Raw genomic sequence first — 20,633 nt, 5'->3', positions numbered from 1 at the left:
ATAATATACCTAACACTTCTACCTCCTCCTATGTTCCCCACAACAACCTGTGAAGTGAATAGGGATGAGGGAGTGTGATTGGCCCAAAATCTCCCATTTCATTCTTAAGGCAGGACAAGAACAAGAATCTCCTGGTTTCTAGTCTGGTGCCTTAACCACTTGACCACGGGTCTCCAAACTTAGCAATGTTAAGACTTGTGGACTTCAGCTGTCACAATTCCCCATCCAGCGTGCACTAGACTAGACCAAACTGAATACCTTACTGATAGCAGATTTGATCAAACTAGGTTATCCTCAGTTGTTAGGTTGAATATTTTCTTTTATCTGATAAATAAAATAAGTTCACAAAGCCTCTCCCTGCTGAGACAAGTTTTTGTTTGCTAAATAAATCTCTGACTTGAATCCAGCATCAAGTTTAATCAGTATCTCCTTCTTATAGAAAATCAAAGAACGGACCATCTTACAGTCACGAAGGGAAGGCTTTGTTTTCATCTTTCCTTTTGTACTTCATTTTCCTGTGATTCTATTTTCCAGCTTTCTGTGGTAACTCATACACCCTCGAATGTTCTTTCTTCAGTTTATTTGATTTCCTTTTGGGAACACAGTTGGCATTTCCTCTCGCTGAATTCAACTATGCAAGCCAAGTTTCAAGCGAGAGTTGGTTTCTCTCTATCCACCTTATGCAGGTCAGAATCTTGCAAGCAATTTTTTTAATAAAATAAACATTTTATTTCAAAATCTTAATACATGCAAGTTCTGGTTATATGAGCTTTCTTTGCCCTTCCAAATTATCTTGCGATCTCCCATAATTAATGGACATGAATGCTTAGATCTTCTTCTTCTTTTAGCCATTTATTACATCCAATTTTTTTTTAAAAAAAATTCTGGCGCTTCTTTTTTTATATTCTTCTTGAGGTTTATAGTCTTCTTGCCTTGCACCTTTAGCTTTGAAATTGGGTAATGTTTTGTAATTAATACAGTTGACCACTATTCTGGCTCTTAAATTAACTTTCACAAAGTCATACAAGCTTCTAAAACAATCAAGCTAATTACGCACGTCACATTGTTCCTATAAGATTAGTTATGTGAGTTGCATGATTTCTTTAACATGTATAACTAATTAAAATAATTAATCTGTGACCCAAAATACAACTTTTGCAAAGTAATCAATATTACAGAGCAAAAAAAAAGTGTCAACATTTTATGAGATTTAAACTTTAATTTTAGGAATACCTAAGATTTGATCAAAACTTGGATCCTCGTATTTGTTTTAATAATTTCTTAGTTATGGGAAGAAAATTGCAAAATAGTTAACAATTAGTTCAATAAAGTAGAAAGGATTTTTTTTATTTATTTAATGTTTATTTATTAAATAATATATCAATTTATATCACTGACTACTGAATTTTTTTAGCAAATATATCAACTTTTCAGAGCAAAATCTGATTTTTGCTTTACAGAACCCCACAATACATCCAAGCAGCAGTGAAATATTGATAAGAATATTTGATACTGTATATATACTGTATATTGTATATATAGTGTAGTGGGGTGCCCCAGGGCTCTGTTCTGGGCCCAATGCTCTTCAACATCTTCATCAATGATTTGTACGAGGGGATAGATGGGGAACTCATCAAATTTGCAGACGACACCAAGCTGGCAGGAATAGCCAACACTCCAGAAGACAGGCTTAAGATACAGGAGGATCTGGACAGACTTGAACACTGGGCAATATCTAACAAAATTAAATTCAATGATGAAAAAAGTAAGGTTCTACATTTAGGCAAGAAAAACTGTATATATCCTATGCAGCTGTTTTATACATACCATTTCCCCAGTATACACTGATTTATTCCAAAATATACTTAATTTTAATTTCTTTGCTGATTACAAAGGGTATCAGAAGTCTAAGTGATTAATTGCTGCCATCCAAGCTGTAGAGAAATGAAGAATTTTGTTTTTATCCATTGATGTATCAAGCTGAGATGAGCTGCAGCCGTGGAATCAGTCTCTCTATATTTTTTTTCAGAGGAAAATACTTGAGTAAAGCTTCAGGATAGAAAATAGAATGGCAGCAAGAGGACAAAATGGAAATAAACTAGTAAATAGAGTGCTAGCTGATAAAAAGACCACATCCTTTATTAAACGATATGCCTGGAGCCCCTAGCCAAAGACTGTTTTAAAGTCCAGTAATTCTCAATTTGAGATTTTAGGAAATGTCATGGAAAAAATGACTGCTTTGTTGGAAAATAGTTGTTGTGATTTGCATGGCCAGCTACAAGATAACAATTTGATAGTAAGCAAACTTGTGAGGGTAAAATACTCATTATTTCTTTATTTGATTTATACTTCACCTTTGTTTGGAGGGCTAAGATCTTGTGAAGGACATTATTTTTATGCCTATCAACATCCCACCACCATCTTTGAACTTCTAAGGGCTCTCAGAACATCCTCTATATCTCACATTGCAACATTACACATTACAACTTACTATTACAGTTTTAAATTCAAAAAGTTAGTGAAATTAAGTGACATGTAGCACATCTCACTCCATTGCTATAGATAAAAATTAATCTTGTCTTGCATGCTGGCTCCGTAGAAAGTGTTATGACATAGTTGAGTTTGTCTTTTGATCGTCAGTCACTCAGTCAGCAGTTTGTTTTTAGCTTAGAGTAGAGGTCCCCAACCTTTTGGGCACCAGGGACCGGTTACATGACGAGAAGTTTTTCCACGGACCAGAGGGTACGGTGTTTTGTGTGCTGCCTGCATCCCATGGATGGGGCTTGTTATGTCCCGAGCCTTTGCAAACGGCTCGGGCGTTTGCAGGCAGTCCCGGGCAGGTGCAAAGCTGCCCGGGACCAGACAGGCTGTCGCCAGCGCCGTGCGCATGCGCGGGTGCTGGCGCGGGAAAAGTAACCCTTTTACCCGGGAGTTGCCTATATAAGAGGCTGCGAGGCGTTTGGGCGAGGCTGAAGCCATCTTCCTGTAAGCTGAACGCTGAATAAAAGAAACTGAGAACTCCAGCTGCTTCTCGTGTCTGCTTTCCCGCCAAGGACGCAACACTGGCGACGAGGATGGGATGCCTTGCACTACCTGGAAAGGAAGAAGTGTAAGCTTACCCAAGGAGTCCTGAGCGGCGGAAGAGGAACGGCGTCGACTCGGCAGCTGCCCGCCAATCCGGTGCGCATTCGGGGGTAGGCTGGCTGATAGACCCGTCTCCTGAAGATCCGAAGATGGCGAAAATCGGAAGGCTTTCGGAATTCGACGTCTCACATCCAGAGCGGTGGGAGTCCTACGTATCCAGAATGGAGAACTACTTCAAGGCAAACCAAGTGAGGGAAGATAGCTTGAAGGCCGCCACCCTGCTTTGCGTTTGTGGCCAAGACGCCTTCGAAATCGCAGAAAACCTTGCAGCACCTGTTCCAGTAGAGTCTGTAAGCTACGCAGACCTGAAGAAGCTGATGAAAGAGCACTTCCACCCCAAGGTGTCCGTTATCTCATGGCACCACACCGTCCACTTCTACAGGGAGAAGTCCAGCTGAACTTCGTTGGGGGCGCCAACTTACTACTAGACTTGACCGGTTGCATCCGGACAGACTGCCTTCATCTACCTCACATCCTAGGGCACCTAGACAACTACTTGTGGGTGCCCCGGTTTGGGCTCGCAATTACGGGCCTGGTCATACATGGGTCCCCGCTTCTGTGTCCAGGATCACAGGTCCTCTCTCCTACGAGGTTGCCCTGGACAACGGTCGTGTCCTACGTCGGCACATCGACCAACTTCGCTCTAGGCGAGACTTTTCTGCTGAGACTCCTGGGTCTTTTCCAGGGGGGGAGGGGGACCCTTTGGAGCAAAGGGAAGGGCAAGAGCTACTGCCCATCTCCACTGAGGGAGCCACAAACGGCTCATCCCAAGATTCCGCAATTGCTCCGAAAAGGAAGTCATGGAGCTTACCCACACAACAGGCACTCACGCCTACTCCAGCCAGGGAGTCACCCCGGGGGCATACTCACTTTCCACATACGTCACACAGCACTCCAGTCACGGAGGATACCCGGGGGCATCCCAACAAATCATTCCCCGCAAGAGAGCTGGCACACAATTCCCAAGGTTGGCCTGACCTTACCCCAAATCCTACAGGGGGTCAAACATACACAGAGCTAGTCGAGGAACCAAGTCCCGACTACAACAACCCTAGCACAAATCAGGGAACACCTGAGTTTTGGGAAAGTACAGAAACCCACACGAGCCCGAACACAGAATGGGGTTCAGGGAATGGACAGCCTCCTGACAGGTCTTGGACTGACCTAGGAGGTTCTACAGAGACGCCCAGCAGCGGCTATCACTTCAAGGGGCCTGAGGGTCTACAGCTAGGCAGGTCAACCAGGTCACAAAGCAACAGAAGCCCTGGCCTGACGAGCCCGGTGGGCAAGCGAGCAGGCCAGGCATTGGGGCACAGTCCTTGGAAGACACCAGGGCACAATAGAGAGAAAAGGCTCACGCCTCCCTCCAGTCAGGGGACTTATGCCAGTAATCCAGAGCTAAGAAGGTCACAGAGAGCAAAGAAATCTCCCAAGTACCTAGAAGACTACATAACATTGCTGGCAAAGCAAAAGCCAGTAAACAGTGGGAACATTGGGGAGCAAAATGTCATATAAAATAAATGTTGTATGTTGGTAGTAGTTTTAGCCCGGGGGAAAGGGGTGTTATGTCCCGAGCCTTGCAAACGGCTCGGGCGTTTGCAGGCAGTCCCGGGCAGGTGCAAAGCTGCCCGGGACCAGACAGGCTGTCGCCAGCGCCGTGCGCATGCGCGGGTGCTGTCGCGGGAAAAGTAACCCATTTACCCGGGAGTTGCCTATATAAGAGGCTGCGAGGCGTTTGGGCGAGGCTGAAGCCATCTTCCTGTAAGCTGAACGCTGAATAAAAGAAACTGAGAACTCCAGCTGCTTCTCGTGTCTGCTTTCCCGCCAAGGACGCAACAGGGCTTGCTTGTTTGTGCGGATTGGTTGCTAGCATGCTGCTGCCTGGTACTGGTCCATGGACTGGGGGTTGGAGACCCTTGGTTTAGAGGGTCTACAGAGGTCAGCGTGAATGGATGGAAAGTTGTGTATTCCTTCTCTAAATTATGTTTCATACCTTGTTTGTTTTTTAAATATTTTTAATTTAGGATGCTCACATCTGTATCTTTGTGATAGTATTTCAGTTGGAGTAAAACAGGATGTGTTGCAGATAGATCACGTTCCAATTTTAAGCTGTATTTCTGACTCCCTCACAGAGCTGTTTCATATGCAGTGTTATTTGCCAAGAGAACAGTTCTAATTCCTTCCATCTTCTGTCTATTAATTTTAATCTCATATTGTAGTAAGATTAATTGGTCAATTTCTTGAACAGAAGTGCCTTACAGACCTATTTGTACCATTCTGTTGTCTCCACAGGAGAGTTCTCTGATCACATTGACAAAGGACAGAGAAACATCAATACACCCATATATTTTGCAGAGATAATTTCCACAATGGCAGTTGGTTGCCAGTATGAATATGGAAATTGCTGTAAAGCTTTTCTCAGCCTACCTCTTGGTGATCCCTACATGATCTCATAATATGTGGAGATAACTGTCCCCTTTGTTATACTGTTCATTGTCTACAAATACATAGCAAAATATGAACAGTACTATAGGCAGATTAATTAGAGAACAAAGTCAAGAAACCCAGTATAATTCTGTTCTCCAAAGGGAGATAAATCTGAAATTGTTTTAGCTGCATGTCATTTACATTTATCCTGTTTGCTTCCTCATGGTTCATTAAAAATAAAACAAAACCTATCTCTGACTTTCTTTCCATAGTTAATTCCATTTTTTCTCTGTCTCATTTCCTTTGATAAAGCAATTCTGAATATATCTTTTTATATTAAAGTCCTGTTTATAATTATTATTTGCCCCTCTCCACTTTATTTATATTATTCTATTGTCTACTGAAATTAAAATATCTGAAAGCTAACCAACATTTCAAACAAAATCTTGTGGTCTTCTGGACTTGTTCAGAAAACTGTGATGAAATTTTCCCTTCAGAAGGAAGGATGGAACACTACTGAGCAAGCACACAGCTCACCAGCTCACAGTTTTTCTTCTATGCTAATACATTGTATATTTTAGTTATACCAATTCTGTCTAAGTATCTATCCGTTAACAGAAGTGGCCTACAATTTGGAAGAAACCAAGGGGCTGCAGGGTCACTAGCTAATGGTATAGCTTACTAACTATTCGAAATCCTTTCCTGAGAAACATGGGATGTTGGTGTTAGTTAGGGATTCAAGTTGTCTTAATGCTGCAAGTTATTACCTCTGATCTGTGCCTATAAACAAGTATTTATAACCCAAAGAGGTAGAGATTAGGATCGACTAACAGTGTCACTGTTGCGTCCTTCGCGAAATGGCAAGACACGAGAAGCAGTTGTAGTTCTCAGAAACTTCTTTATTTCCAGTTCAGCTTACAAGTTAGAAGACGCCGACAATGCCCAAAACTCCCGGACACTTTTATAGGCCATTCCCGGGTCAATCTGAAACTTTTGGCGCACCAGCACTTGCGCATGCGCACAAGTACTGGCGACAGCCTGTCTGGTCCCGGGCAGCTTGCACCTGCCCGGGACCGTTTGCAATGCCCCAAGCCTGCTTGCACAGGCTCAGGACATAACAGTCACCTTTGGCCACCTAATGAGAAGGAAGGACTCACTGGAGAAGAGCTTAATACTGGGAAAGATTGAGGACAATAGAAGAACGGGACGACAGAGAATGAGGTGGCTGGATGGAGTCATTGAAGCAATAGGTGTGAGCTTAAATGGACTCCAGAAGATGGTAGAGGACAGGAAGGCCTGGAGGAACGTTGTCCATGAGGTCGCGATGGGTCAGGCACGACTTCGCAGCTAACAGCAACAACAACAACAACGGTGTCATCTTTTTCACATTTACTCATCCTTAACTACATTATGCTCACTGGAATTTAGACTGAGAAAAAGGCACACCCAACCTATCATCTTTTTATATGCTTTTCAGAAGTATTTTCTAGATGAGTTTAGTAACGCTTAATCCCAGTAAAGACCTAATCCCAGGTAATATGTATAGAGCTGAAGCTGAAATAATTAGCAGCATGATCCAGTGCATTTTTACTAAGAAATAAAACCCACTATATTCACGATGGCTTATTCCAGATAACTAGTGTTTATACAGAGAGGATATAGCTTCTGAGATCAGTATTTCTTCGCCCGTTTCTTTCCTGAAGTTTCATCTGTTCCCCAACCAGTCTTCAGAAGGTTTATATTGAATGGGGTACTTACGGATTGTATTGAATGAATCTGTTGTAGAATGCGAAAGCAGAAAGATCTTATTCCAATGTATCCCCAGGCTTGGAGTAAATCGATGGTCTTTGATTCATAGATGCTATTCTAGAATCTGATTATTATCTAATAACATCTCTAGAGCAGTATTACAGAATGTGATGCTTTATGGACAACTATGTTCATGAGAAAATGCTCTCCCAACAGACATTGGCTGCATTTACATAGCACCCTTAGCCTGGTATCTGAACTATTTCATTTTCTGAGTTTGCATGATATACTGAACCATAAAATAACCAAAATATCTGATTTCACACAACATGCGTAGCCACACAAAACATGTTGAGCACACTGGATAAATGCATCTGATAGAGTTTTTCATGATTTGCTATGTGCACAGTATTGTAGGAACACAGTCACTCTGTTAGAGCTGATCATGTGTGTTTGCCCAGACTTGGTTTCTTATTATGCATACTTATGGTTGAAATAATTGGTTTACTAATATATATATTTTAGTTGCATTGGCAATAAATGACAATTCCTTTTAAAGGTGCATGACAAAATTCTTTTAAGGAAATTGAATGCCTTATTACTCTAGGATTTATTCATAACCATTGCTTTGACAATGAACAATTTCTTTAAATTTCTCAAAAGACATTGTCTTTGACAAATTACCTTCCCTTCAAAAATGAAAAATGCAAGAATTGCACTGCTACAGGGGAAAAAAAGAATGAATTAGAGAGCAATTGTAATTTTGAGGTGCAAATGGTTGGAAGAAAGAGAGCTGCTGACAACCCCCCTCTCCCCATGCTTAGCTCATGCTATCTGAGGTACAGGTTGCCCAGCATATAATCATATTTGCTAAACAATTCATTAAGCTGACATTTACCAGTGCTCTTTGGGGACTGAGTTAGTTGAAGTAGAATATGACATGAACAGTATTTGACATTTTGTTGCTGGTTGAAAGGATGCATTTTAAGCATTTCAATGCTGTATGCATTACAATCAATAGAATAGAATTGAATAATTGTTACTGTGTTATGTGGCACTGGCAAAAGATAAAGATTGGCTATGGCCAAATATTGGCACTTAAAGCATAGTGATAAGGATAGAAAGGCATCAATACTTCCCTGGTGTAATTATATCCATGGAACTGGTTTCCAGTGACCTTATTTAGGGTTACCTGGACTTTTTTAGATGTCTGTGGAGATTTTCAGTCATCCAGGTCATGGTTGTCCTAAAGGTGCTTTTTCAAAAGGCAACTGGACTTTATTTTTCCTTGAAGATATTTTGCTTTTCATCCAAGAAGCTTCTTCAGGTGACCCTTCCAGTGATGCTGAGGGAGGGCACAGATAAACCTCCAAGTGGCCTCAATGACTCTCAGAAAGAGAATTAATGACCAGATGATTGCAAGGAGTATAAATCCTTCCATACTCCACTATTCAGTCAGAATTGAAGAAGCTTCTTGGATGAGAAGTGAAACATCTTCAAAGAAAAACAAAGGTTTGGGCAAATCAGAAGAATTGGGCACTGTAACAGACTTTTTGCTGGATAGTTTATAGCCAAATCCATTGAGATGATAGGAGTAATACTTTGTGAAGTGAGCCTAAATGGGGAGAGTGGGCTGTCTAAGGTCTCAGCAGTGTTTGATTTCATTAAACTTGGTATCCTTTTGTTTGCCTGTGAGAGTTGAGGTTTGAAAGAATATTATTCAGTGGCTCCACTCTCAGTCAGTTTTGATGGGGAAGGGCAGTTTGAGCTTTAGACATTCCAGTATGAGGTTTTGACCTTTCCCCCATTTTCTTTAAGTCTACATGATATCTTTTAGGGAGATCATCCATCAGATGGGATATAATATGATCAGTATCCCTGATTCAACAGTTATTGTTGACCATGACTCATGCTTTTATAATTACTTGGTTACATTGCTGCAATTCACTCTCCATGGCATAGCCCTTAAAGGCAATTTAGAAGCTGCAGTTGGGACTAAATCAGTGGTCTACATTTTGGGAAGAACCAACTTAGCACCACCAGCCAATGTGTAGAATCTGCACTGGTTGCAGTAGATTTCAAGATCCAGTTTGTGGTCTGGTTATTATCTATATATCTTTAAACCTTTTAGGGCAGCGGTTCTCAACCTGTGGGTCGCGACCCTTTTGGGGGTCGCACGAGCCTTTCACAGGGGTCGCCTAAAACCATCGGAAAACACATATTTCCAATGGTCTTAGGCAGGGCTTGTCAACTGCCTTCTCTCCCCCCCTCCGCTCCACCTCACTTGTTTGTGGAAAATATGTTGCTCTGCGGCAGTCTGCACAAACTCTACCAAATGTGCCCTGCAGGGGGTGCATGAAAAGCACAGGCGCAGAGCAAGGCCCCGCCCTCCCCAGAGACTCATTGTGTAGCAACCGGATTGACTTCTTCTTGTGCATGCAGGTCAGCGAAGGGGAGGCCGCCACAGCACCCAACTCCTGCGCCCATCAGCTAGCGACCCCGAAACTTGCGCTTGTCAGCTGGGAGGTCTGGCGACGGCCGCCGGTCTTCTTTGCCACCCTGCCCGTCCTCGTCTCCTCCTCCACCCGTTCATGTTGAGCCTGCCGGGGCTTGAAAGGGAGAGAGGGAGGGAAGGAGGAAGGGACTCCTCCTCCTCTCCTAAGCTTTAAAGCACAATTGGCTTCCCAAGGGTGCCACAATCCTCACAAAAGTGGGGGGGAGAAGCAAAGGGGGCAAGAAAGCTCGCGGTGGGCTCGAAGGAGCACCTGTTAGCGTTGGTGACGAGAAATTCCCCACAAACCCAGGTAAGGGGTGGAAATAAGGAGCCCCCTTTGAGAGGAAAGGGACTAAGAGGGAGGGGAAGGAAAAGAAGGAAAGAAGGAAGGGACAATGGGAGAGAGGGAGGGAAGGAGGAAGAGACTAAGAAGGAGGTGAAGGAGAGGAAGGAAAGAAGAAAGGGACAATGGGAAAGAGGGAGGGAAGGAGGAAGAGACTAAGGGAGGTGAACGAAAGGAAGGGAAGAAGGAAGGAAGGGAAATGGGAAAGAGGGAGGGAAGGAGGAAGAGACTAAGAAGGAGGTGAAGGAAAGGAAGGAACGAAGGAAGGGACAATGGAAAAGAGGGAGGGAAGGAGGAAGAGACTAAGAGGGTGGTGAAGGAAAGGAAGAAAAAAAGGAAGGAAGAGCAAGGGGAGAGAAGGGAGGGAAGGAAGGCAGGCACCCACCCCAGTTCCATCCCAGAGACCCACAGATTCCCCCCCACAGGCATTCTGCAACCTGAGTGATCAGCTGGCCACGCCCCCTGGCCATTGATCATGTGACCCTGGGACACTGTAAACATCATAAGTATGAATCAGTTGTCAAACATCCGAATGTAAATCACATGACCCTGGGGATGCTGCATGATCATAATTCGCTTTTTCAGTGCTGTTGTAACTTCAAACAGTCACTAAGCGAATTTCCCATCTTTTTCCTTTTTTGAGGGGGTCAAGTTTTTGATACCTCCCCCTGGCCAGCTGGAGGGGGGGTTGGGGGTCACCACAACATGAGGAACTGTATTAAAGGGTCACAGCATTAGGAAGGTTGAGAACCACTGCTTTAGGGTCTGTTAATGTGGAGGTTGTCTGCTCCAAATAAAATCTCCCTAACTTATCTATTCAGGCTATTCCCTTCTTTTGGGACATGGAAGAGGTCTAAGCTCAGAGTTTGCTTGCTCTGGAAAGGGATGCCACTTGAATGGAGCGATTGGTTTTTTGGGGGGTTATCTTAGGGTTCTGGGAGTATTTAGACATTATTTTGTTGATTGTAAAGCACTCAGAACTGGAATGAATTTGGCAGTATATTTAAAAAATGTTAAAATGTCAATTCAGTTTAACTGCAGCATTTGCTAATTATTATAGTAAAAATACTACATCATCTAACAATTCTGAAAAACAGAGGAAGACTTCTAGATAGGTAAACATGACACCATAATACTACATGGCTTCAGTGTGAGAAGAATAATCTAATATCACCTGTTTATTAAAAAAGTAATCTTTGAAAAATTTCCATCATATCCATAGTATTGCTATTAGTATTACTGCATACTATTACTATGATATTGATTATTGGTTTCTTTTATTCTATCAAGGTAATTAATTAAATTAAATTAAATTATTAAATTAAAATACTGAAAAGTTTTATTCATAGTATATCTTTTACATTTCTGTGAATATTTCTTATCATTCATTCTTATTTATTTATTTGGATTACTTTGGGGACAGATCTTCCTGAAGAAAATCTGTATGGTTGCTGAGATTCAATGTTGACTTGATGGCACTTTCTCTCTCTCTCTCTCTCTTTCTCTCTCTCTCTCTCTCAATCTCTCTCTCTTCCTCAATATCTCTTATCTAAATGTGTATGTGTGCATGTGTACACACATGTTTAACTAACTCCTTCGATACAAAACAAACTGTTACACATATTTTTATGACACGTGTGTGTGTGCGTGTGTGTACATAATTATGTTTTGATGCTTTAAAAATTAGTAATATGGAAAGCCTTTCAAATCTGAAACATTTTTCATGCTATATTTTAAAAATTCTCTAATCGTAATTATCACTTTAAAAGTCTATGAAAAAGATGTGGTTAAATCGTTTCATGTAACTTGTTTTGAAAAAGTGAACTAAAATACTTCAAGCATCATAGCCAAGCATCTGCAGTTTCTTTCTATGTTAGAAAGAACCACACTGTGACTGTACTTGGTAGATTTCTGGCAAAGTACCATCCTTCACATATGAAAACTGTGAATAGGAAAGAAGCTGCTAAATCGTTCATGAACATACCATATGGTATATTAGTTTTAAAAGGAATATATATGCATAAATTTTAAAAGGGAAAAATACAATTTGTGACTTAAGTATGAAATAGGCAGTATACTGTGCAGTAGGTTTTTATTCTGTGGTGTATAATAGAAAAGGTCAGAAATACAAAACATAAAACTAATTTCCTAGTTTGCTTCAAACAAAATATATATGACTTGAAACTACCATTGTCAAATAGCTAAGTCGCATCTTTAAAAAAAAACTACATGCCGTCTATTTTAGTGTAAATCATGGCGTACTGTGGCCTATCTGTATTATTCTTTGCTCATATCCAATGAAAAGCATGTGGCTAATGATTATCTGTAGGCAACTATTCATGAATCTGTGTGACATATCTAGATTCTAGAAGGTGGAGTCCTAGGTGCTCTCTGAGTTTGATTGTTTGCTTATAGACATTTCATTACTTGACTAGGTATCATCAGTGCTAGTGAATATGGAGTTTGGACCCTGTTCAGTAGCTTCTCCTGCCAGTATTGGCGAAATGTGGTTTTCTCCTTGGTATCCTAGTCAAGTAATGAAACACTACAAGCAAAGAATCAGATTCAGAGAACACTAGGGTTTCCATTCAACCCTCAGCTACATATATTATCTTCTATTGGATATCCAGAAGGTTTACATTCTTTTCAAAAAGAAAATTATCTTTCTTCTACTTAAAAAAACAGATTTTTCTGAAATTGGCGACATTAGATTATCCAATAACGTTGTATAAGATTCAAAGCGTTGGAAAAAGAGATATAAATGAAAGGGGAAAACATTTTTTTACAACCACATTTCTTTCTTTCTTGTGATTCCTACGTTCACTTTGCAGACCTGATAATTTTTGAGTGAACAGTGTTAGCTAACCACTATCCTTATTTCCTCTACTTCGTAGATTCATACATCCTTAATCAATGGACGACCAAGTGCAGATGATCCTTCTCCAACACTATTAGAGTTTACATCAGCTCGTTATATTCGCTTAAGATTTCAGAGGATACGGACCCTCAATGCGGATTTAATGATGCTTGCACACAGAGATCTCAATGAAATTGATCCAATAGTCACAAGAAGGGTAAGTCCTGGCAAAGATGCTAGAATGTGCATTTGTAATACTTTTTTTAATGCCTAAAATCCAAAAGGATTTTGTTATTTCAAAATTATAAAACATCAGCTTTTGTTCTTTCTGAAATAGAAATTTCTCTTTGATATGCTCATTTAAAGAAAACTAGCAGGATGAGCGTATATAACTTTTTTGAAGCTGAAGTATATTTTTCCCTTCTTATTTGTATTGAAAAGCTAAGAACAGGGATAGTGATGAACAATTCATTCTGATAATCTATTCCAGTGATGGCAAGCCTTTTAGAGACCGAGTGCCCAAACTGCAACCGAAAACCCACTTATATATCATTGAGTGTGGCCAATTGGGTGGGTGTGGCCAATTGGGTGGATGTGGCTGCAATGGTAATGGCAGACTGGGTGGGACTAAAAAGTTCAATCAATCAATTCTAACTTTGTGAGGTCTTTTTTTTCCACGAGAAGTTGAAATTGATTGATTGATTGATTGATTGAACCTTTTTTTTTTTTGCACACGATGGTGGAGACCTAAAGCGAAAAGGTTTTATACAACCCAGCTGAAGGCCTAGGATTGGGGCAATGGCATGCATGCTCACAGAGAGGGCTCTGTGTGCCACCTGTGGCACGCATGCCATAGGTTTGCCACCACAGATCTATTCCATTCTATTCCAGACCATATAGCACCACTCTTTATAAACTATTGTAATTGCAGAGATACCTTATAAATCTCTGCACCCAATGTGTCATCCTGATGATACATCATTAGGATTGGAACTTGTCTGAAGAAAACAATGTTGAAGGAGAAGAGGAACGTTGCAGTTCTCCTCCATGGTTAACACATAGGTGCTTGCTTGTAGGTAGCTTGAGAATACAGTTGGTGATACATTTTCTACGGTAGAATTTACTTGTTAATATATATGTTGTGGAAAATTATCTACTCTTGAAGATCAGAAGGTACAACTGATCCAGTGCATTGCTTCATGAGTAGTTATAGAGGCTTCTTGCTTTGTCCATGTAACACTATTGTTTTGTATGCTGCATTGGTTACTGATGAGCCTCTGGGTACAATTTAAGATGTTGGTTGTGACCTCTAAAACTCTACAAGACTAAGGTCTGGTTACCTATGGGACAATCTTTCTTCTGTTGGTTCTGCCCAATCTTTAAGATCTGGAAAAATTCTTGTGCTCCAGGTCACAGTTGTAAAGTGTTGTCCTTTTATCACAAGTGACATAAAACAGTACTTTTATACAATGTTTGAAAAATAACTTCTTTTCCCTTCTTCTTTTGCTAAGATTGGCATATCTTAATGATAGCAAATATTTGAAGGGCTGTCTTGAATGCCTTTAATGGAAAGCCAGAGGAATTTAGCCGGGCAATTTAGAAAGCTGTAATAATTGCTTCGAATGGCCCTCCCTAGAAATATGGCTCTATGAATGAACTGGAGGTCATGAATGCTCTATTCTCAGGTCATGAATGCTCTATCTACATATATGCATTATTGATCCCCGATGACCATTTTTACTGTAAAGGATCATAAAGCGTGACTCTTGTGGAAGAAAATGATGCAAGAAATGCATGTAAATATTTTAATAGCCACAGGAAGTTTTATATTAGCCAGTGGATTAGTGAAATTTAATGAAACAACTGAAGGCAGAGTTGTAAAGTTTCACTTTTAAACATACACTATTAAGTAAACTTGCCTCTAAAGAGATGATGTGGATTCTGGATGACCATTCTATGTAAAGAAGATTCCTTCACATCAGCCACAGAGTGAGAATTTTCAGGAAAGAGGAGATATTTGCTGATTTTTTTGTCTTCTTTCTGAAACTCACAGAATCATCTCCAATGTCCTGACTCACTGAGTCCATTTTCATCATAAAACCCTACAAAGGAAAAAAGAGTGTGTGGGGGGAAATTCTCCCTTGCCCACAGTATTTCAACATAGTTAATATCAGCATGCCCTTGTTTGGGATTTAGAAAAATCCATATAGGATTTTTGGAATGCAAAAGGAGTACAGTTCATTTATCCAAAACCTAGAACTTTATTATTGAATTATTGTTCATGGTAATCAAATACTGGGCAGTGTAAATCTATTTCTTGACTTCTGTGAAAATGAAGCACACATTTGCTCCCACCTTTTTAAAAGCTCTTGATTAGGTACCAAAATGATAACTCTCTTGTATTCAGTTTGCAACATAATAATAGCATATATCTTTCTTTTTAATTTTCTTTTCAGTATTATTATTCTGTGAAAGACATCTCAGTCGGAGGAATGTGCATCTGTTTTGGCCATGCAAAATCATGTCCATTGAATCCAGCCACAAATGTATGTATTTTCCAACACTGTTCTAATATGAAAAGGGCTATACAATACACATGTGTACAATCTTCTTTTATCTTGATGATAGAACTTCTCAAGGGCAATGTTCTCAAAGTCATGGTTGAGATAACTGTTACTTTTCAGGCATATCAAATTTTGAAAAAATGCTCACTTTTCAGCGTCTTACTTGAAAATAAGCTTTATTAAGTTTAACAGTAAATGTGCAAAGCATATAATAAATGTGTAAAGGACTGAAACCTTACCATGAATTCCATTAATTCTGTTTACTAAGCATATGATTTTTAGTAATTCCCTTTCCCGTACAACTATTCCAGGTGTCTCATCCGGCCTCTGAAATCTGGAAAAGAGGTGGGCAAAATTATAAAAACTCATGCTATTCTCAAGCTAATTGATAGCTGCTTTCCATCAGCAGAGAGAATTATTGTGCTGGTGGGAAATCATATGCTTTCTTAATTGATTGGCTTGATTGATTGAAAAAAAATCATTTTATTTGCATTTGCATTTTCTAAAATAATGTCTTAGCATTGGTGTCTATACTGTATATACATGTGTGTGAGAGACAGAGATATTCTCTAGCTATAAAAGAGCACTGTACAATCAAAATTGTATTAACTAGCACAGTATTAAACACTTTCTTCAAAAATATCCACCAATCATTGCTTTATTTAAGATCATATGCATTGAAAGCCTAACATATGACTTATTAAAATTATTTTTCTCTTTACCATATATTCCTCTTTTAGCAGGCCTGATACAAACAGATTTACGTTCCAAAAAAGGAAACATTTTCCAAAAAACTTTCTTTGAAATAAGGTCACAAGTGACCTTAGGTTTCACTAACAGTTTATTCATTATAAGCAGTTCTATACTTTGTCAAATCTTCTTTAAATAGATACACTGGGAAGATTATAGAGAGTTTAATTTATCTAGTGTACCATACAGAAAGAAAGATTAAAATGTTGCAAAAGCATTCTTTAATAGATCTAAGTGACCTGAGATTTTCAGGATACCTTGATAATTAATATTATCATGTTAGAAATCTGAGTCAATTCCTATTGGATTACTCTGCCAATGCTGAAATATTTAGAACCAAAAGTGAGTTGGCTGCCCAGCAATAAACTGTTGGATAACATATTGGCATCTAATTTTTCTCTAGAATTGTCTGTGTTCGTCTAAAACTTCAGCTTATTTATTTGTATATATATCACATTTATTTTACATGGTTTGTATCAACATTTGCCATTCCACTGTTGAAAAAAACTACTTCTTTCATGGAAAAAATTGGACATAAGAGAGAGAGAAGGATGGGACAGAATAGAACTATGTAATCTGCTGCTCCATTAGCTATTTTGATAGGATCGTAGTCTGCTTGGATATCATGGCTTCATCCAGTGTGTTACCAAGGTGCTGTTTTATATTTTCTGATTGCCCAGTTTTATAATTTTGATAATCCTCTCCTCTCCATTCCTCTCATCTTTTCTCCTCTCCTCTCCTCTTTTGTCCTCTCCTCTCCTCTGTTCTCCTCTCCTTTTTTCTCCCCATCCCATCCCATCCCATCCCAACAGAGATCTTCTTGTGCATGTGAACATAATACTTGTGGAGAAAGCTGTGATCGGTGTTGCCCTGGATTTAATCAGAGACCGTGGCAAGCTGGGACTTTCCTCATAAAGCATGAATGTGAAGGTAATAGAAATAATTCAATGGATATGATTTATAAAAAAGATCAAAGCAAAGAAGCTTACCTGTATATATTCATTGTGATATAGTCACATCTAGTTTTTCATGCCATTTGGATGAGAAACTGGAAAAAGTACATGTAATTTTCTCTGCGGTTCTCAGTGGAAAAAACAAACTGAAATTAGAAATAAACAATTTAGATATAATATATATATTTATATGGCAGATTAATGTAACTGTAATATGTGCAATACATTTGTTTCAATAGGATAAATTAAATATAGTTTTGCATTCAAATAATAGGACATATTAGTGGTTAATATTCTTAGATTCCATCCCTTTGTTGTTGTTGTTGTTGTTAATTGCGAAGTCGTGTCCGACCCATCGCGACCCCATGGACAGCGTTCCTCCAGGTCTTCCTGTCCTCTACCATCTTCTGGAGTCCATTTAAATTCACACCTACTGCTTCAGTGACTCCATCCAGCCATCTCATTCTCTGTCGTCCCCTTCTTCTATTGCCCTCAATCTTTCTAAGCATTAGGCTCTTCTCCAGTGAATCCTTCCTTCTCATTAGGTGGCCAAAGTACTTGAGTTTCAACTTCAGGATCTGGCTTTCTAAAGAACAGTCGGGGTTGATCTTTTCTAGGACTGACCGGTTTGAACACCTTGCAGTCCAAGGGACTCGCAGGAGTCTTCTCCAGCACCATAGTTCAAAGGCCTCAATTCTTTTGTGCTCAGCCTTTCTTATGGTCCAACTTTCACAGCCATACATTGCAACTGGGAAAACCATGGCCTGGACTATACGCACTTTTGTTGGCAGGGTGATGTCTCTGCTTTTTAAAATGCTGTCTAGATTTGCCATAGCTTTCCTCCCCAGGAGCAAGCGTCTTTTAATTTCTTGGCTGCAATCCCCATCTGAGGTGATCTTTGAGCCCAGAAAAATAAAATCTGTCACTACCTCCATTTCTTCCCCATCTATTTGCCAGGAATTGAGAGGGCCGGATGCCATGATTTTGGTTGTCTTAATGTTGAGTTTCAAGCCAACTTTTGCACTCTCCTTCTTCACCCGCATCAAGAGGCTCTTTAGTTCCTCTTCACTTTCTGCCATTAGAGTGTTATCATCTGCATATCTTAGGTTGTTGATATTTCTCCCGGCAATCTTAATTCCAACTTTTGATTCATCTAGCCCTTCCTTTCTCATGATGTGCTCTGCATATAAGTTAAATAGGCAGGGCGACAGTATACAGCCTTGCCGGACTCCTTTTCCAATTTTGAACCAATCATGGTTCCGTGTCCAGTTCTCACTGTTGCTTCTTGACCCGCATATAAGTTTCTCAAGAGACAAATGAGATGGTCTGGTACTCCCATCTCTTTAAGAACTTGCCACAATTTCTTGTGATCCACACAATCAAAGGCTTTTGCATAGTCAATGAAGCAGAAGTAGATGTTTTTCTGGAACTCCCTAGCTTTCTCCATGATCCAGCGTATGTTGGCAATTTGATCGCTAGTTCCTCTGCCTCTTCGAAATCCTGCCTGTACTTCTGGTAGTTCTCGATCCACATACTGCTGGAGTCTAGCTTGTAGGATTTTAAGCATACCTTTACTAGCATGTGAAATGAGTGCAATGGTGCGATAGTTTGAACATTCTTTGGCATTGCCTTTCTTTAGAATTGGAATGTAAACTGACCTTTTCCAATCCTGTGGCCACTGTTGAGTTTTCCAAATTTGCTGGCAAATTGAGTGTAGCACTTTTACTGCATCGTCTTTTAAGATTTTGAATAGCTCAGCTGGAATACTGTCACTTCCACTAGCTTTGTTGTTGCTCCGATTTTCTAAGGCCCATTTCACTTCACATTCTAGGATGTCTGGTTCGAGGTCAATGACCATCTCATTGTGGTTATCTGGGATATTAACCTCATTCTTGTATCGTTCTTCTGTGTAGTTTTGCCATCTCTTCTTAATATCTTGTGCCTCTCTTAGGTCTCTGCCATTTTGGTCCTTTATCATGCCCATCTTTGCATGAAACGTTCCCTTCATATCTCCAATTTTCTTGAAGAGATCTCTGGTCCTCCCGATTCTGTTGTTTTCTTCTATTTCTTTGCACTGTTCATTTAAGAAGGCATTCTTATCTCTTCTAGCTACTCTCTGGAATTCTGCATTCAATTGGGTGTATCTTTCTCTTTCTCCTTTGCCTTTCGCTTCCCTTCTGTCCTCAGCTATTTGCAAGCTTCCTCAGACAGCCATTTTGCTTTCTTGCATTTCTTTTTCTTTGGGATGGTTTTAGTTGCTATCTCTTGTACAATGTTACGAACTTCCATCCATAGTTCTTCAGGCACTCTGTCTATCAGATCTAATTCCTTAAATCTATTTGTCACCTCTACTGTATATTCATCAGGGATATGATTTAGTTCATACTTGAGTGGCCTAGTGCTTTTCCCTACTTTTTTCAATTTAAGCCTAAATTTTGCAACAAGAAGCTCATGATCTGAGCCACAGTCAGCTCCTGGGCTTGTTTTTACTGACTGTATAGAGCTTCTCCATCTTTGGCTGCAGAGCACATAGTCAATCTGATTTCTATGTTGACCGTCGGGTGATGTCCATGTGTCGAGCCGTCTCTTGGGTTGTTGGAAAAGAGTGTTTGTTATGACCATCGTATTCTCTTGACAAAATTCTATTAGCCTGTGCCCTGCTTCATTTTGTACTCCAAGGCTAAACTTGCCTGTTATTCCGGTTATCTTTTGGCTTCCTACCTTAGCATTCCAATCCCCCATGATGATAAGGACATCATTTTTTTGGTGTTAATTCTATAAGGTGCTGTAGGGCTTCATAGAACTGGTCAATTTCATCCTCTTCAGCACCAGTGGTTGGGGCATAGATTTGGACTACTGTGATATTGAATGGTTTGCCTTGGATTCGAATTGAGATCATTCTGTCATTTTGGGGATTGTATCCCAGTATTGCTTTTCCTATTCTTTTATTGACTATGAAGGCTACTCCATTTCTTCTGAGGGATTCTTGCCCACAGTAGTATACCTGATGGTCATCTGAGTTAAATTCACCTATTCCTGTCCATTTTAGTTCGCTGATTCCTAAGATGTCGATGTTCAGTCTTGTCATCTCTTTTTTGACTACGTCTAGCTTGCCTTGATTCATGGATCTTACATTCCAGGTTCCTATGGAGAAAAAATCTTTACAGCATCAGACTTTCCTTTCACCAACAGATATATCCACAGCTGAGCGTCCTTTCGGCTTTGGCCCAGTTGCTTCATTCTTTCTGGCGCTACTAGTACTAGCCCTCTGCTCTTCCCCAGTAGCATATTGGACACCTTCCGACCTGAGGGGCTCATCTTCCAGCGTCATATCTTTTTGCCTTTTAGTACT

General features: G+C 40.1%; 1 protein-coding gene across 11 annotated transcripts in view; it reads left to right on the top strand.

Moving 5' to 3' along the window:
• LAMA2 (laminin subunit alpha 2) overlaps window positions 1-20,633 on the top strand; it is a 471,875-nt gene that overhangs the window by 132,769 nt on the left and 318,473 nt on the right. For all 11 annotated transcript variants that reach the window (XM_039324668.1, XM_039324684.1, XM_039324648.1 and 8 more), the window contains exons 5-7: window positions 13,052-13,231; window positions 15,471-15,560; window positions 17,141-17,258. In XM_039324668.1, the coding sequence (XP_039180602.1) occupies window positions 13,052-13,231; window positions 15,471-15,560; window positions 17,141-17,258 (388 nt within the window). The remainder of the gene's footprint in view (window positions 1-13,051; window positions 13,232-15,470; window positions 15,561-17,140; window positions 17,259-20,633) is intronic.

The sequence above is a fragment of the Crotalus tigris genome, unplaced genomic scaffold (genome assembly GCF_016545835.1).
Source record: "Crotalus tigris isolate CLP2741 ecotype Arizona unplaced genomic scaffold, ASM1654583v1 scf7180000017611.44802233496:7321179, whole genome shotgun sequence".
Taxonomy (NCBI): Eukaryota; Metazoa; Chordata; class Lepidosauria; order Squamata; family Viperidae; genus Crotalus; species Crotalus tigris.
Note: the sequence above shows the minus strand (reverse complement) of the source record. Positions and strands in the feature narration are given on the sequence as shown.